The sequence below is a fragment of the Haliotis asinina genome, chromosome 2, assembly GCF_037392515.1.
Source record: "Haliotis asinina isolate JCU_RB_2024 chromosome 2, JCU_Hal_asi_v2, whole genome shotgun sequence".
NCBI lineage: Eukaryota > Metazoa > Mollusca > Gastropoda > Lepetellida > Haliotidae > Haliotis > Haliotis asinina.
The window spans coordinates 55308631-55328798 of NC_090281.1; the positions used below are offsets into that span (position 1 = coordinate 55308631).

The 20168-nt window shown below is 39.2% G+C and overlaps 1 protein-coding gene across 4 annotated transcripts in view; it reads left to right on the forward strand.

Moving 5' to 3' along the window:
- LOC137273950 (dachshund homolog 1-like) overlaps positions 1-19710 on the forward strand; it is an 88044-nt gene extending 68334 nt beyond the window's left edge. For all 4 annotated transcript variants that reach the window (XM_067806873.1, XM_067806872.1, XM_067806874.1 and 1 more), the window contains exons 7-10: positions 14260-14343; positions 15013-15165; positions 15629-15694; positions 16101-19710. In XM_067806873.1, the coding sequence (XP_067662974.1) occupies positions 14260-14343; positions 15013-15165; positions 15629-15694; positions 16101-16216 (419 nt within the window). In that variant the 3' untranslated portion in view covers positions 16217-19710. The remainder of the gene's footprint in view (positions 1-14259; positions 14344-15012; positions 15166-15628; positions 15695-16100) is intronic.
- The last annotated feature ends 458 nt before the right edge of the window (positions 19711-20168 follow it).

Below are 20168 nucleotides of genomic sequence, written 5' to 3' on the forward strand. Positions count from 1 at the left end.
GGTGAAAGATTTGTATCGGTTGATGAATCTGATAGGAACAGCGGGCAGCGTGTCGCATGTCGGCAACGCATCTGTAACAGCAGCGTGTTGAAACACTGCTTAAAATTATTCTCACTTAGATTGCTCCACGGCTGTAAAATTGCACGTGTTTCGAAATTGTTGTCGATTTCAACCCGATTAAGCTGCCATGCCTGTTGCTGATGATGATGCTTATTTGATGATTGCCATCATTGGTGTCATGCTTCATCATCATCATTGACGCTCTGTGCAAACCCTATATAAATCCTTATGAATGGGTTGCCAAGCCCTGAGCATCACCATCATCGTCATCATCATCACCATTGGCGCTCGAATGCAAACCTTAGATAAGTCCTTATGAATGGCTGCCAAGCACACATCATCATCGTCGTCGTCGTCATCATCATCATCATCGTCGTCATTGCTGTCGAAGATAATGAATTCCTCGTTTTCGGCTGATGACTTTAAATAAAGCCTCGAGAATACCTGTACCATGGCAGAATGATTGCGCTGTATTTTCTTCACAATGTGTTCCCCAATCACACTGAAACATATCCGCTCGAACCTCGACATGTCATCAACGTTACGACGTTGTCGATGTCGGTCCATTCAACGTTGCCGGAGGAACACGGGCGTCGATGAAGATGGCGAAAAGGGAAAAGATTGGATTTTATAAATAATTAAGCGCTTGCCAGTCAAACTCGCATAAATCAGAGGCTGATTCAATTTCATTTCGGATTTTGATGGTTATCGTTAAGAATGGCTACTATGCTCTTCGTCTCTATTAGGCCAGGGACTCTGGTCTATTGATCTCAAGCTAAAACAATGAATTGCATTTGGAGAACACATTAGATGAAAATGTCATTTTGCAAGGACATTATATCATTAGCACATTTCTAAAAGCTAACGTCTCTTTGTAGGACTAATGATAGTATGAAGAGAATGTACGCAGAGAAATACCCAACGCGATGCCCATTTGGACCTGACTGAGAAAATGGCCCCCTAAGGCAACTTAAGAAAACAAGGCGGAACGGGCAGATAGATAGATAATGAGATTTGATTGGGAGCGCCATCTGAGGACGCGTTTATCAAAAGATAGAACTCCGATTCTCTTAACATCGGTTGAGAATTTACAAGATGTACAAACTCAACATCAATAAAGGTTTATGTTACCGGTTCTCCGGCCTTTTTTTAACCATCTTGAAAAACGCAAGATTTTTCTTCTCATGACCATTACGGAGCGACAGCTACAATATTTATGCTATAAATCGCTTTTCTTTCCTGTAAATCAAAAGCAACGTATACGGGCCCAGTCTGCGAGTCTGCGTCAACCCGGCCACAACTACAGAAACGATAAGAGCCCAGAGCTCTTGTAATTACATAACTAAAAACAAAGACGCTTCTGTGCCGTCTAACCATTTTCATTTGTCATATAAGTAATTTACGAGCATTAAATGGAGAACAGATACTCTTTAACTGTCGAGTATAAATCACTTTAGCTTTCATTTGGCTTAGTCGATTTCTTTTCAATCTCGCAGCACCATTAAAACCATTACTCTAGTTGTAATTGCGAAACCTTTGTATTTTACTCCGTGATATAATGGAGGTCAGGGTGAAGAGGATTTAAGAGACTTCTGATTTTGAAGAAAATCCTTCGATTCTAAAAAAAATCTCATTAATTACTCAGGATTTGAAATTCAAAAAAACATATAATAAAATGAAACGTGACGAAATAACTTGAAAATTACAACGTAACTTTAAACTGAATTCCACGACTCAAATGACTCAACTGGTGTTAAAATGAGGTTTAAAGTATGTACGTTGTATTAAAGAGATACAAAGGAAGTGCAAGCCTATCCTTCCCAAATAGTGCAGAATTAAAACCTTGTTTTCTTTACCCTCAAAGGAGAATTTGTATTTCGATACGGCTCCGCTTGGAATGTTAAGAAATGCGTCTTCCATTGAAAGGTAAAAGTAATATGCGCCCACCGAATGTTCTCACTGAAGGTCTTCCTTAGAGAATCTCCCGGCGTATCAAATACTGCTTTTAAGCAGCGAATATAACATTTCTTTGTTGTTGGAAATATCTTGAAACATTTGATACAAGGTATTTTTCTTCTCACAAAGAGAATCTCTCGTGCGATGTATATGGACTATCGTGTATCAACTATTCATATCATATAAATTACAACACAGAGAAATCACAATGTAAAACCATATAGCGATTTATAAAACATCTCTGGTTCCTAGCCAGCATCCTTCGGTAGATATTAACTGTTTGGCGCACTCTGTTATCCCCCAAATGCTTCACTGCATCTCCACAAAGTGAATCGGGATCGTGTTCGACAAATTTACATTTTGTTGATTAAGCACCCAACAAGACTGAATACGGGGAAATAACGAGGGTGTACCTAAAGGAGTGTTTCGGAAGCCCAAAGGATTGTGTGGTCTCCGTGCGATTGTCCATAAGTCTCGAGCAGACAAGATAGCCCCCTTCGAGGGACGATGAATGGAGTTGCTCAAGCCATGGATGAAATTTTCCATCCAGCCGGAAAGGGAATGACATTTCATGAAGATTGTCATTACGGAGACGAAATAGAGAAATACCAACAATTTAACCAGGTCACTTGTCTATGAAAATACGTCGCATCCAAGTGGCTACTTAACTTCAATATTGCCCCGCGGGTCGTGGGTCTCTGTCACCAAATACTGTTGTTAAAAAAAGGAAAATAGAGAAGAATCCGAATGCAGAATGTAATTATAGGTTCTCGTTAAACATTTCCGTGGGTTAGGCGATCTAAATCGACATACCCTGTATCGTATTTCGGTAATAATGCTATGCAAATTTTTAAATTAAATGTTTAAATTTCATTGTTGATGAATCGTTTTAAGTACAAACTTGCGTCGTTTGTTCATAATTAATTTGTAATTATGTTAGATTTTATTTGAATACTGAAATGTAACAGTCTTGACAAATATTCAGCAAACGTGTGTTCATTGGTCACGTGATACCTGTTACCTTGTCAGCCGTAGCGCGGGGTCTATATTTATGTGTATGGTGTATACGAACGTGTATTCCTTAAAAAAAATATTTTCTGCGGTATTTTTAAAAAATGTATACAATGTAGAAACTGATTTGATAAATACAGGTGTTGCTTCTATATACTTGACATCAGTTGTCTCCCTCCCTTCGTTTTTTTTTGTAAACTGTTAAAAATATGTTTGGTAAAGCTCTTCTTTTATGCGTGATCAGGGCCTGTTAATGTCAACGCATGACCCTCGTCGTTGTGGATTTTATCATTCGCGGCTGTTGGTATGTTTCATTTCTATAGCCTTAGCTATTTAGGTCTTTTGACTTTTTTGTTATCACTATATTTTGAATCGATGCCCTGTTCTTAGCCACAAAATAATCTCGGAAGAAATGCTTGGTCGGGGCAACGTGGCTATTCAGTTTGGCCATTACTGTAGCATAGGACATTTAACTACTTTAAGCTAGATTAGACACGTATCATCACCAGTCAAGTTATGCATGGTATATCCTCAGGGTTTGGCGTGGGGATGGGAGGAGGTACTGGATGAGGTACATGGGATCAAAAGAGGTATGGGGTGCATCAAACACCCCGGATTATGGTCAATTTGGCGCACATGATTATTGGTCAAGTCAATACAGACATACCCGGAGGATGAGGGCGTGTGTTTGGAATTCAATGGATCAACTTCTTTGTGACAGTTGTCGGATACTGTTTATCACAACTTCCTGCCTATGGCAAACTGTCAGACATTATAGTGCTTGGAATTAAGCTTTTTCAATACAGTCAAGTCTTGTCACATTAAATTTGGCAGTTTTTGTCAACCATAAACGTTCCACTGCCACCAAACAGGTGATGGAATCAGCACAGGTTTTAGTGTTAAAGTGGATTCATGTATAACATATTTATAAATATCAAATTAATAAATCGTTCAGGGTAACATTCACACACTGACCTGATTCTCTGGAAGTAAATTCAATATTTGAGATACTTTTATGTCTATAAAAACTAAAGGAAACATACACAATAAAAAGACACTTTCCCTGAAACAGACCCCACAAGCCTGTTACGGACCAGTATCAAGTAACGATGATATTGAGCTTGCACGAAAATGTCAATGTATTTTGCCCCACCTGTGACACTTGTCACAAACTCATTTCATCTTTTTAATTGAAGAAATACTTTGGAACAAGTTTGCATTATGTGGCCAGGCAGTAATTTTAGGCCAGTTTATTCATTTCGTTGTTGTGTAGATGTTATGGCTGGACACCCTTCAAATATGAGCAGAACCGATCCTGGACATATTTTTTAAAAAAGTATTTCAGCGTAAAAACTCAAATGCATCCTCTTGTCCACTTATAGCACCACCCATGTCGAGTGAACACTCTTACGTGCATATAAACATGCACACGATTAACCAAATGACATTTTGTGAATCCCGATCGAAGATAGGATGTCATATTTTTCTTGTCCAGAAAAATATGTTTTATTTTATTCTCAGAGTGAAAGTAATTGCTAATTCGATTTATCATTCACATCAAAATTTCCCTTTGAGAAATAAATTAATAATTACTGCAGCGCTTTCGTGTTTCCACCCTGTGAATTTCTCACTCAATTTGCAGGCCATTGATTTACATTCGTATCTATGGTTAAATATATTTTAGTGTGATAGAAAACAGACTTTGGAGTCCAGTTAAGCAAGACGTTTAGCTTTCAATGAAGTGAAGGATGATTGATGAAATTTTGACTTTTTACAAGGATTCGCAACTAATGCTGTTGTTTAACATTACACAGTGTCTACCACCCGCCTCGCGCCGCTAATGAAGAAACCGGCCATTCAAAGTGGAGTTTAAATAACATAATCCAGATATATTAATATTGTGTATCTAATATGCCGTAAGTATAGGGTGAAATTTCTATTATGGCAGGAAGTTTGGGGAGTGCTGTTTTTAGAACGGATGAAAAATGACAAGGTTTGAATTAGTTTAGACTGTGAAGATTTATGACCGTGTTCATAGGGGCTGAGACTGTTTGTTTCCTTATATGCTTAATGGAGAGGATGGAAAATGGGCTGGCCTTGAACTCAGGGATGGATTGAAATGGAGTATGCTGATGGACAGATGGCCTGATGAAGAGACAGTAGTTGATGATGAAATGGAAACATGATGGATACTTGATGATGCTGTAAAACATGTTATATTTGGAATTACACGTCTATGAGTTCAACTGGACCTATTTCTAAAAGTCATTGTGTATTCACTGATGCCTATTGGGTGCACTTAATTTCTTATAGAATGACGGAATAAATAGTACAGGGATAAGCTGTTGGGGAAAGGAAAAAAACGGAGAAATATATTGCAAATACTTGAATAATGTCCATGGGTTCTGTTTAAAGTCGCTCCCACAGCATTTCAGCGTGTCAGCCTTATGTTGAATCCCATATGTTGAAGTTATGCAGTAGATAAATGCATAGATATGGACGCCTTGACAGATACATATGCACTGAACCCGTTTGTTCCACATCAGAGAACGCCAAATGGGACTTTGGTTACTACTTACATTTAATGACTTATACTAGTGAGCGAGTGAGTTTAGTTTTATGCCGCACTCAGCAATATTCAAGCTATATGGCGGCGGTCTGTAAATAATCGAGTCTGGTCCAGACAATCCAGTGACCAATACCATGAGCATCGATCTGCGCATTTGGGAACCGATGACATGTGTCAACCAAGTCAGCGAGCCTGACCACCCGATCCCGTTAGTCGCCTCTTACGACAAGCACAGTCGCCTTTTGTGGCAAGCATGGGTTGCTGAAAGCCTATTTTACCCTGGGACTTTCACGGGTGACTTAAACTAGTAAAACATAGTTAAAGAACACGTGATTTTTCCCTAACGGACTTCCTATATACAGTCAAAAAGGGTGTTATTTAACACGTTAATGGTAGACACAAACAACCGTTTTCTGTTATACCCACGATTCGTTTTACCGGAACTCCATTATCTGGACGATTTCACAGTTAACGGTATCGTCTGGATAAACGGAGTCATGCTATATTTGTGAATTTTATTAATGCTCGATAAACATCATATCCATGTATGCATGTGTAATTAAGGTGGGTAAATGCATAGAAAACTGACACATTCCAATGGGTATTAATGTGTACAACCAGATAACCATCAACAAAATAAGCCATGTCGAACTCCAATCCAGTTTCTCGTGAATTCGTTATGTACAGAAGCAGATGCTGACAGACATATCCCTGTATCTTTTATCAACGTATACAAGTTCTAGCTAAACATACATGTTTAGTATTGTTGTGCACGTTGAAGTATATTTATTTGGTTTTCTCACCAAATACTCCTCACGACTTGAGTACTGGGAAATTGAATGCCAGAGGTTTCTTGTTCATGCCGAAGAATTTGTATATTTTTGCTCTATTTCGTCGCTTGTTTATTTTGGTGTAAGCAAGCCAGTATACACTCGAGAAGCGTGAGTTCAAACATGTGCTTATGTACCACACTGTTCCCAATCGAGGAACATCTGGATTTTCCTGAAAACTCAGCACTGCACTGTAGCAAAAATTGACCCAAGGCATCGAAAACACGAAATGGTGCAATTAAATCTCTGGTTTTACCTGTCAAACATGAAAAATATCCAAAACAATTTCCAAAATCTTGTTAAAAAGAAGCGACACTAATCCAGGTACTTACCCTACGGTAGTTGATTGGTCTGTCGTGGTACCAAGTGCGACTACATATACTTACAAGTAATACCATTTGGTGCCCGATAGGAAGGAGAATATTTCTCACACTTGTTTGGGGCTGGTGATGATAAAATAGGGACATGAACGAGGATAAAAATGTCGTTATGAAAAAAGTGCATTGACCTTTGTCAGAGTCGACATCTTCATTAGTGATAATTGGGTGCGTTACGCTGCACGACAACGGATCAGGAAACGGTGACGTTCGTTGCGACGAATTCACATGAAGATGGTTTGTTCCAAGAGTGCCAACCAAACGTTAAATATTTGCTGCTTATGTGTTTATGAGTAAAACTGTTTTAAACTCCGTAAATGACATGCTTAGTAAATCTAAGGCTTGATTATTTGCAATACTGATTACCTGTAATATGTACAGCATTATATCAATAGTTTTTGCGTCTTAACGTTGAAATGAACTTATTATTTGCTTTAATGTTTTGTCATGCGTCGACATATATTGAAATTTGAATCTAACAACGCGTTATAAATTACATAACGAAACACCTCACGCGTTTGAATAGTTATTATATACATGCCATTTCTTCCCATCATCACGTAAGGCAAAGCTGTTGGATTCTGTGCTTATTATATCAGTATTATTTGAAACCACTCTATTGTTATCACATCTCCCCGCATTTCATAGCCTTACTGTCAGGCATGAGAACGTATCCACTCGTTTGATTTAATCTAAAAATGAAAGGAACAGAAATGGTCATTGGACAGCGATATTCCACACGGCTGTCACGATCCACGGCTGGAGATCCAAAGCCTGCAGTGTTTAGACGTTTTCGGGCGAGTTACGTTTTGGGCAAGTTTGTCATGTTTTGGCCAAATCCAATTTTCAGCGCCTCGCTTTCTTTTGCTTGGCAGCTCAGTCATGAAAGTTCACGTCCCCCAAAATGTAATGCATATGTCGAATACAAATTAACATGCCAAAACCTTTTTCGATGTAGGACATTAAGATGGGTGATGTTAAAACTAAACCGTCATTAATCCAGATTAACATCCCTCCTCATAAAAAACTGGGAATATCCTGTTTCCGATATAATATAGAGTTTGATGGAAACTGCTGATTTCTAAATAGAAACAAAGGGATCCCTAATGTCGAGGTTCCGTTGTAAGCTTAAACGTCTTCAACATAATTACCCAGCTATCGTTTTTCAGTAACACATGTCCATTTTCATCCTATGCTTAGACACACATGAACACGACATTAGTAATCCGTGGATGATTAGTTCTACTACAAACATTCATGGCATGTGTGAAAATATGCATAAGCGTAGTGTTAATTTCAACCCTTGCGTCAAGTTTCGCTCGTTCATCCCGCTCTTATTTCTACTGGACATGTTTTGTGCGTGCTTGAGCTTCTGGTCAACAGGTGCTTCGCGGAATGTACACCGAAACACAACAAAATATGGCGATAATTGAAGGAAGGGATAATTGTTGATGTTGTTAAAACCTTGCACGAGCCTAACGTAAACTGTTGATACTGGTAGGATTAACTGTCAGAGGTAGACAACAGCCTGTTCGGATCCACAACCTTTGCTATGTACATGTGTTCGAGTGATGGGTCTTGAAATTGACACGTGTTCCTTTCAATCTTTGAATTGCTTTGGAATGAATATACTAATTATTTTGAAATAACCAAGCCGCTTGGAATGAAATATACTAATTAAATACTAATAACCAAATGTCACGGAATGTAATATACTAATTATTTTTAAATAGACAAACTTGAATTAATGTTTAAAAATCTCACGGATGCTGGTGATGAGAAACGTGTAGATATTCACACTGCATGAAACTGACATCGGATAAAACATGCACATGATTCATTGAACTCGACACGAAGGTAATTTTTGAGTAATTCCTTACACCTTGTTTCATGATGACATTTTTTAGAAACATAGTTATCCTTACCACTTCACCATTACTTAACATACACTTGGCGCGATATTTTTATTTGTAAGCCATTAAAACATAATCAGCTAGTTTGAGGTGTGATTGCATCTATTTTCAAAGGACACAAATAAGCGCCATAAATGTCATTTTCGGCAGCAAGAGCAGATACATAAATCACAAATGTCACCTCGCACTGTATACATTATGTGAAACTCAAAAGAATTCGGTCTTTGCGAAAGTTAGAAATGTCTTTTTGTAAAACCCGCTGTAATCGGAATACAAATATAATTTCTTTAATCAGCAGTAGGTCTGACAGCATTATGAAGTCATTATCTTGAATATTTATGGTATGGGAGAAACGTTGGCAGAAATATTGCTGTCGGTTTCAGGCAAGCAGAGATATACTACAGAGCCGTTGACAGTTATCTGTACTTAGAACCTCGAGAACTTCGAATGAGATGGATGATGTACCACACTAGTTGGGGGATGGGGAATGAGAGGTGACCCCCCTTCGAGTCAACATGATACCATTGTCCCTGCAGACAGCCATTGTAACACTCGCCCCGATTAATGAAAAGAGGGTCTCAGTTCAGACCTGGGTACCGCTTCTCAATGTAGCATGAAATGAAATAATTTGTTTTACCTATGCCTCGACTCATTCACACAGAACAGGCACGGATCGTATTTCGTGTTTCTGGCTTTCTCATGGTATTTGATTCGTGTTCTCATTGTGATTAGGGATGCATTTGCCCCCCGCTCCACCCCCCGGGTTTTAATTGACCCACCTGACACTCTATCACAGTAATGTCCGGCGTGACCTGACAAATGTTTTCAGATTCATAGTCCCACGAGTCTGCTTGGTCTGCTGTGGTCGTAAAAACTCGCCTTTCCCATGTTACGGATGTATATGTTTCTAATTAGTGGTCACGGAGATCGCGTCGTGGTCATCTCAGCTGACCCTTAGTTAGTGCAGAGATTAGCACAACCACCGTATCACCCTATGTGAACCTCAAGGATACCCCTACCCCCCTTGGACAAGCCTGACCCCCTCGCGGCAAGCTCTGACCCTTACGCTTGTGCGGTTCACTGACTTGGTGATAGTTTCACTAGAAGAAGTGAACTATTGAATCCGCTGTGTCGATTAGTTTTTTTAAATAGAAGTATTAATTACCTGACAGCGAGAGCAAAACAGTGCGTGAATGGTTTGCCCATCATTTATCTTGTTAAGGGATGTGAATAGATCTGCGGATGACATCTTATACCCCTGTTCCTCGTACCCGTTGCACCGGTGGAAGGGAATAATTGGAAAACCGATTTATTCGACTCTTTTGAACATTTGAAGTTAAATAAACAACAAAAATCATCTGAAACCCGGTTTTGCACTGCAAAAAAAGGTATATTCACGTCTTCCGTTAACAGAAATTCGTGTTTTTACCACTTATAAACTTTTTAAATTTCCCAAACGTAAAGAGATCTGGAATTTGACGGATGTATAAATAAACTTTAACGTTTTACTCGTTCCATCTAAACATAGAAATTGTTTCATGTTATAACTGCCAAGAACTGAGCTAAATGAAGTGTTAGCTATTCGGATTTGATGACTGGTCTCAATGGCAAGCCCTCGTTTCTGAGGGCATAACTGGAAGGAAACTATCCGCTCAATGCTCCCCCGTTGAGATAATCACAAGCGCCCTTTATTTTCCTTATTAGGAAACGCAATTTGAACTGCGATTCGTATCAAGCAGCTGATTTGCAACAATTCACGACCATTACTCAATCATAGTCCTATTAACCCACACCTTGCAGAGTCCGACTCCAGAAGGAATCTATTATTGTCAAAGACACTTTGTGTCAATAACATGGTCCTGAATATCGTATTTGCCATTCTTTGGTGATCCTGTCACCAAAGTCGATCGGTTTCAATACACGAAGCCAGATAATGATTGATTGCTCTACCCGCCTCGACCCCAAAGACCTGATCTTGCCTGTCCACACCTGGTTTGGTGGCTCCATAGCTCCTCACAGCATCGTCACTTGTCCTCACACTGCCGGAGCTCCAAATTCCGCCTCTATCACAGAGTACTCAATGTAGAAATGATTTCCTGGGGCCTTTGTCTGAAACTAGCAGATTCAATCTGCATCGGTCTTGCAGCGCTTAAGGAGTGGTGATGGGGCTTTTCATTGTGAGAATTATTGGAAAACCGTCACGTTACTCTCGTTTATTTTAAACATTTTATTACATTTTTCCTGGTGAGGCGTCGGGGTTTACTGTGACGGAGACGGAATGGGAGAAATTACTCATTAACGCGCTGGATAATGCTTTGTCATTATGACCAGAAGGAAAAACAGTGATTTACTCCCATTCCTGACTCTACCTTGGTTGGTCGTTCAATGGGGGTGACGAAGCATACAAATCTATCATCGCTCGAGCGCGGAATGTGAAAATTTCTCATTTCTGTTTAGCCTCTCCGTCATAATCCCAGATCGCCACCGAGTCAAACGTACTTCGAGGAGTCTGATTCATCTCAAAAATAAATTAAAGGCCAATAAATAAGAAAATGAGGAGATAATTTAGTGTTCTGTAACAGAAGATAGGGCTCCTGGTCCCACTAAATCAAAGTCTTGTATTTGGGCCTTGACGTGAAGAAACAATAATATTTCAGACTTTGTCAAACGATCCATTACGACAGCCACATGTGCATTGGCTTTGATCAGTCGTTTGGAAAGCGACGTTTATCGTGTTTTCAGAGTTCGCTTGCGCGAAAATTCAAATCAGTCCCATCTACGTGTGGCGTAATTTCGCCATGCCATCAATAATAGTGTGGTTTACTGATAGGATTACGAATCGGCCGACCGCTATGGGACTCTGTCAAATGTAACATCTCGAAAGGCTGAAGACAATAATTTAGAAAAATCCATGGATCGCGATGAATAACAATAACTGCAATTAGATAAAGATAGGCCTGGTCTGGTTCTCAGTTATCATTGGGGCTTTTTCTGATTCAGTGATTGAAGTAGGTGGGATTACCAATCACCGTGACTCTACGCAGACTGCCAGATGCTTGGAATATCGGTGATAAGCATGCGAGGACTTCGCGTATCGTTCGGAGTCCAACGAAGCGCTTGATTCGCCGTCCTGTCGACTTTCATGTTAGGTGTAAATTTGATTTTACAGTCATTTCTCAGGCAGAGTTATATTTTTTGTAGATTGAGGGTTCCGATCGTTTAATACGATTTTGATTAAATTGGATCAAATGAGGCTTCCATCAACGCACAATTGTACACATACGGGGCTTGTTGAGATGAACATGGCTGCAAATTTATACACGTCATTTGGCACAGAACTTACTGGTTGGTACTCGGAGGGGGTTGACGGGGGTGGAAGAGGGGAAGGGTGGAGGGGTAGGGTGGTGGGGCAGATGGAAGGTTGAGATTGGAGTACTGGAAGAGGTGTTGGGATATTGGTGATAGATGGGAGGGGGAGTCTGTGGTGTGCCTGTGAGGTTGATGGATTTTAGGGTATGGCTATGCAATGCAGATGTGGTTGTTTTGTAGTTGTGATGTGATGTAGTTGTTAGATGGGCATGTAAGTGGAGTGACTAGGTCGAGACGTGCTGGATATTGACTCCGTAGCATATAGATTTGATATTACGGTGATGGTTACGGGGACACGTGAAGGCGGCAGTGCGGTTAACTTAGGGATTCGATAAAATGAGGTTCCATACAATGCAGTGGATCACGACGCGTTACAATCGAAACACAACGGAATGAAATCAACCTTAGACTGGACTTGGTGTATGTTCAAGATGTTTCATGTCCACATGTCTTCAAACACCTTGCCTTTTCCATTACTGAAGTGTGTTCCGTCAGATAAACCAGACGTAATCTCTGTTATTGATGTTCTATATTTGTGGACAAAATAGCAATTTGATGTTCATACACGCGAATAACTGCTGTCAAAGGAAGCACCACTAACTGATCTGTTCGAGTTCCAGGCATGTCTCAAATGTATTGCAAGCAGGCCACAAAGAAACATCTTGAAATGACGCCCAATACTAAAACATGGACAGACCTTTTAAATGTACAGATATTGAACCCAGAGATTAAATATAATATTTATTCATTTTTAAATTTTAACATTAAATGTCATCAATAAATAATATATGTACTAGTATATCAATACCGTGTCACGGTACAAACTCGATGACAATCCAGCTCAATTGAATATCTATAAATTTTCTCCCACGTTTGTGTCACAAAATTATGTATTGCGAAACCACCATAAAAAGTCTTAGATTCACAAATATACATTACAAAACACCAAAATATATTGACATATAAAACGAAAAACCGATTTTCTTGCTCAACAATCAAATGAAAGATTAAATAAAACGATCGGGATCTCGAATGAAAGATTAAAAATAAAAAGATCAAGAACCTAAATGAAAGATCACAATGAAGTGATCGGAAAACCTTGGAATGGGTGTGTTCTCGGCTAGGGAATAAAAGCCTGGCTGTGTTATTGATTCAACAGAGACATTGAGAAATGTAGATTGTCTTCAAATGACAAAGGAGAGAATAATAGCAGTGTTGCTGGCACAGACGACGAAATCCATCTCAATCTGGTTATAGTCGATTGCTTAAATGAATAAAATCCCCTTCTGTTTCTCATAGCTGTCTCGTACAATGAAACGTATTCGGTATAACTGGATTGAATTTACAAGTTCTGTTTCTCGAGTTTAAGTCGGTGGAGGGTCTGATCGATCATTGAAGCGCTGTACAAATAAATGCATTGCAAAGAGGCGTTGATATTGGATTGTTTGTGGAACATCTAACACGGATGTCATTCAATAAAACGTATGTGGGTCTTTAAAGACTGCTTTTTGAGTTCTGTGTGACTCGGTGCATATTTATTAAGTATTAAATGCGTTATTTATTGGCCTGTGGTGCAAAAGGATTTCTCGTTGCAATAAACATCGGAGCTGGCTTCAGACGATTGATGAATTATGTATCAGTTTGGCTCAGTTCATTCCCTGTATAATCTAAAACAATGATCAAATCTCTAATTGTATTTAGGAGGAAAACAATTAACCTTCAATTGCCGCGACTGTAGTCGATATATATTGCCGAATTATTTCGGGCTTTCCGCTTTGTTAACTGAAGTAGACTTTGTGAAGACACGCGGCAATGTCAAGGCCGTTTGCTTTGCCAAATTTTAAGATGTTATACTCTTCGTAACTTTAGTGGAACATGATCTTTCCGTTTACCATTCTAACATACGATTTTGAGTATTTGAAGAGTCTGAATGTACCTATGTTCAGTTTGCAATAAGTTTATTTAAACTAAAGATAACAAGAGCTATGTAAGTGTAACTTTCATAACTGAAGCTACCATAGCTGATTTTAATACTATCCTCGAAAACTATTACTTGAATCACCTTGTTGAATTGTTCTGTCTTCAAAGTTCAATGTAAGAAGTGCTAAAGCTATGTCCAATATATCTTGAAATGTCTGACGTGATGTTTTCATGTTGTTTTTCCTCTGCTGCAGCTGAGCTGAAGATGGAGCTGCTGAGAGAAAAAGAAGCCCGAGAACAGACAGAGAAGCAGCTCATGGACGAACAGAAAAATAGAGGTGAGTAGTCAATGGGATTCATGATGCCAGCACGACTGTCTACATTACGGAGATCTCTTTTTAGTTCGCTAATCAGATCTGACTTTCTTTGATATAGATGTCTTTTTATGCGTCCTCTGTAATAAAAGATGGACGTTATTGGCACTAATTATCGGAATATTGGTTATTTCCTCAAGCCTTGCCCTTATCATTCAAAGGAGGGGCGGTAGGGTAAAAAGCTTATTATACTGGATAAAGACCCGGGTTCGATTCCCGATGTGGGTAGAATGTGTGAAGCCCATTTCTTACGTCTCCCACTGTGATATTGCTGGAATATTGCTAAAAGCGGCGTAAAACTGAACTCACACACTTGTACAAAAGATATAAAGTACTGACCTCCACATTACGGCCTTTTAGTGACAAGTCTCAGTGATGGACTCGTGGTGTGAACAGCTGCATTTCAGAGTTATCTCCTTCAGTTATACGTGGATCTGCTGGTAGGACCTGTAACGGAAACTGTGTATTGATAATGGCCATGTGTTTGAGAGATGTATCAAGTTGTGATTGAGTAAGACTTCACGTTTCCTCTATGTATTACCCAATGCGACACTCTGTATTCATCCTACAATGTATGGAAGAATGTTTCCTTTTGAACGTCCTCTTTACAAGCATTCTCTTTCTTCCGTGTAGTGATCCTGCAGAAAAGGCTGAAGAAAGAGAAGAAAGCCCGGAGGAAGATTCAGGAACAGTTGGAGATTCTGGCTCAACAGGGAGGGCAGTCCGGGGTACCCATCGATGCCTGCAAGGCTCCAAACAGCCCGGAGTCAACCAGAAATAACGCAGGTGAGTACTGCATCTTCCTGTTTACAATTATAATGAAGTCAAGCTTCTGTTGCTGCAGGGGGTTCTGAACCATGGATATACTGACCATAATGAACATTTATTTTAAGACAGTAAAACTGGAGCCATTTCATGGCATTATATATAATCTTAAGCTGTATCAAGCATACCAGCGTCACGTCAAAGTAAAAAAGACTGCATATTCCGGAAGTTGGGTCGGCTTACACCCACGAGGATCGGTGATTCCACTTCCGGAATAGGTTGGTCAGATTTCATGAACACCCCATCTCGTACTTTTTACACCCATGATCTCAACTTGTGGTACATGGTGGTTCTCTAGTAATACATATTGGAGTAACAGTGTCTGAAGCGATTCAGACTGTAACAGCAGCCACGATTATTTAGTTACATAAGTCCTGGTATTCTCTGCACGAATAGCATCGCTAAGAAGATCCTTCTTCTTCAGATTCAGTAGACCAAGACTCAGACGTCGATAAACACAGCCAATGTGACTCGGGGAAGAAGACACCAGGTGAGCTACCGCTATAGGAGGCAACGCCGTAACAGTTGTAAATGTCGGGTTTTTTGGAAAAAAAAAGAACTGGTTCTCAGCAACCCATGTTTGTCGTAAGAAGCGACTAACGGGATCGGGTGGTCGGACACATGGTTGACACATCACCGTATCCCATCTGCGCAAACTGATGCTCAAGATGGTGATCAATGAATTACCTGCTCCAGACGCGATTATTTACCTCTGCCATTTAACTGGAATATTGCTTAGTGTGGCATAAAACTAGAATTGAACAAACCTTGAAACTATCTTTGAATGATACATGCGAAAATAGTTAACATTTTTTCAGATCTCTCAGAGCAATCTTTGATTGATACATCCTAAAATAGTTACAATTTGTGGTCAGTCTTGTTTTGATTTTTTCCAGATCTCTCTGACGGTCGGTCAAATCATCGAGACATCTTTGAAACCTTCCCGCCACCCCATACTCTTAGCAGCACCCGCTTTCCCTACCTCCCAATGGTACAGAATGAAGTCCAGTGATCGTCACCACAACAACATATCTAGTTGTCATAGCGACAGGCTGTCACGTGACAGTCCGCCATCTTGACTCCTCTGATACTTTCAGAGCAATGTCTCAGAACTCAAGGTCTCAGAAAACGTAGAGGTCATAGTTGACCAAGCTTCTGGATCAGTATGGAAGCTACCCTGTCTCTGACGGTACTAGCCTCCCGTTTAGGGACTACGACTGTAACGACTAACTAAAGACTTACAGCACCACAGCCCGACCTAGATAGGAGGCGGACATTGTACATATGCCTTGAAGAGGAAGTATTGACTTCGTCCTATTGTTTAGAACGTGCAGCATGGGCCACAAGTGGCGTACTCAAGAACGGCAGATTTGATACAAGGTCAAGGCCAGGAAGGCAGATAACTGAGCAGGCCTGCTGCACAACTGTACGAGTTAGGTTAGAAGAGGGTTACCCATATATGTACGACATTAGATTAGATTTCACTACACTTGAGATGTGTGCGCCCTTGGTGTGTGTGGTCTGTGTGTTGTACTTAAAAACCACTGGCGGAACATTTGCCACTACTTATGATGGTTGTGACAAATACAGCTCAATCTCAATAATAACAATGATGGATGTCAAAACTTGGATCTACCACACGTTAGATGTAATATCGGACGTTTAGACGGAAGTGTTGCTTAATATTGGTATAAATGCGTATATTGTATGTTTGCTAGAATTGTAAGACGTGATGACTACTTGGCGTGGTGCGACGCGACGAAACGGCATCAAAGCTGCAATACGTTTTATTTATTCATTGGTCGTACAATAAATTACAATAAAATAAAAAAAATAGAATCATTCTACATATCCTGGACATCGGAATTAACGATATTCTGACCACAAAAAAACCCCAAAACTTACGTCATATTATCACTGCCAATACGACCATCTGTTATATTTCATGTAATTAGGCGAAGAGACTTCGAGGCGAATATGCTTCGCGTCGCGTCGCGTCGCGTCGTGCCACATTGTTCGCGCTCACTTGGTTACTGACATGGTGTTCATATTGTTGTGTTTTCTGCAATATAGTTACAAATGTTGGTTTTTATAATGCCTGTTTAAATCACTGACGTTACTAAGTTGGTCAAGATTGGACCTTATTCAGTACATCAAAAACATTGTATGCTACGGTGAAATTTCTCGAAGGTCATCAAAATTAGTATGAATCTAAAAGCTTGCTAATTACTTAACGTATCATTATGAGTAATTTAACGAGATAGCATCAGCGAAATCATATTTCTTGTAAATGCATAATATATACTACTCAACGTTCATAGGGATAGGATAAATTCCTGCTTGTGGAGACTGGTAACAGAAATATGAAGGAAATTATCGCGAAGCCATCTGTGAACGTCGACAGTGATGATTTCCTTATTCATAGTTGAGTAAGATATACACACTGAACATAGAAAGTTAAGGAACATGATTATTTTGGGGGTGTTATTAGTAAAAACTGAGCACAGAATTACTCAAATATATTCGTCATATTTACGATTCATAACTTTTCTTTTCGTTCATAATTGCGTACTGGTTGTTAAACCTTTAATGTAAATCGGCCTTTGTCATGTTTTTATGTGAAATGTTTATTACAGAGAAATGTTTATTACAGACTCTAGAAACAGTCTAGCTATGACATGGTGCTCTCGTTGGTTTCAACCAAATATCTAGTATCTAGTACTCGGCCAAAGGTAGAGACTAAAGCCAGTGAGTAGCATTCTAAATTTAGCTTTAATTTAAAAATGTAAGTGGCATAATTTTAGATGGTTCTTGTATTTCTAGGTACTCAAGTTAATGATATTTGACGTTAGATTAAATGTCTCCAGCGTTTATAATGCCATGCCATTCCTAAATCTAGTCGATTTAAAACTGCCTAATGCTGTACATCATTGAATAATTTAGTTGTGATAGATTTCATACAACAGGCGTTTGTATTACAACTCATTTTCACATCAGTCAACACGAAAAAATAACTATTTTTCGAAACTGGACTTGTCACTAGGAAAACCTACGCATGAGTACATTTTTCACTTTCACTTTTACGAACATAACTATATTTATGTGTGTGTTCTCCGTTCAGATCATGCTGAAATACGATCATTTACCTCTCAAACCACGACCCCTCCCCTTCAATAAAGCCCCTCCATAATGCCCATCCTCTTTGTCAAATCTTGTAGTATAGCTATGGAAAAAATACATTAACAATTTCTATATGGACGTTTCTTCAATTTATCGAACCAAATTCTCGTATCCTAAACTTCACTTCAAGTATTCTGAAAGAAGTATTATAACGTGTACGACGTTTTTACTGATGTATTCTGAATCCTATGGGTGAGCATAATAGCTGTTCTTACTAGTTTATTTTCCATTTTTGTTTCTAACTAGTTTTACTTATTGAAAGTTCGTCTGAGGTTCGTCAAACGTCCAGTGAAAAATATGCCAAGGTTAAGTACGTTTGCAGTAGGAACAGGGCGTTGATTACATGCCGCTTTCACGGTGCCCGGATGACAAAGATCGACCGAGGGAAATGCTTCACGCTTGGTCGAATACCGACCTCCAATAATGAGATATTCCCAATAAGGGTATTGACACGAAACATTATCCGTAATGACTACCTCTTCAACTTGTTGATTAAGGATTCATTTCTACGGATCTACTGATTGCTGTCGAAGCCTGTGAGTTATGGTTTATTCAATATCGAAAGCATCAATCTATGTATGAAGTATCACTGTCCTTGAACTATGATCATTGTATCATTTGTTTTTATAATATTTTTCATTTTTCATAGCATTCTTGTTTTGGTCTCGTCCTGTCGTGTTCAGATTTTGATGACGTAATTTAGTGACGTCATTGCAGTGGCGGCACTAAATAATATACATGTTAGTGAAAATAACTAACAAATGTGAGACTCATTTTCACCACTTCTCTACCCAAATGTGATTGATAATAACTTGTTTGAATGTGAATATTTTGATAACGTATATATTTGTATGGTGATGTGCCACCAGCGAACACTTTGTCGCCATATTTCCCCCATTTACTAATGATTTAGTTGTAGTCATTGTTATTTAGATTTTATCGAAATTCGTTTAAATTTTGCCACTGTTTGGTTATTTTCATAAATTATTATCATTCTTTATTAGTACGTGCCATCTTTAGTGCCATGTAAGTCTGTCATTTTCTGATCATTTTAATCAAATCGACAAATCCAATTGCCCTTCTCAAAAATTCCAAACAATGGCTAGATCTTTTAAACAATGTCTGATGGCAACGCTGTTGTCTGAAGACTTGGTCTCGAATAGAAATTTCCTTCTGCGCATGTGTAACGGAAATGATGTCATTTTACCCTCGGGTTAAACAGTGTATTGCTACGCGTCCTAGTGGCCTGTATATTTTGTGTCACTTTTGCAATATTTCGTGGAGACATTCCTATTTTGTCATCAATAAATATGTAAAATATCTTCAGCTTTGCCTTCTACTTTTGCAATGCGGTTGCAGCCAAATTAGTGAGGATAGGCTTGTCACTTCAGGTGGGATGGATACGATGTGTGAATCTCGGACAATAGCTGGAGGAATGAGTGAGTGAGTTGAGTTTTAAGCCGTTTACTAGCACGGTTATGGTGCTGACAAACCTTACGATTTGACTCTGGATTCGAACCCACGATCATAGATATGGAGTTAACTGTGGTGCCGTGGACCCCGGAAGTGTAGTACCGTTATTTAGCAGCAGCAGCAGTAGTAGTAGTAGTAGTAGTAGTAGTAGTAGTAGTAGTAGTAGTAGTAGTAGTAGTAGTAGTAGTAGTAGTAGTAACAAACCCCTGTAATACATATAAATAAATTGAAACATCTTTCAAAAATTATACTAATTCCACATTTTAGGAGATATCAGTTTCAAGTAAAAGTCATGAGAAGACAGTTGAGAT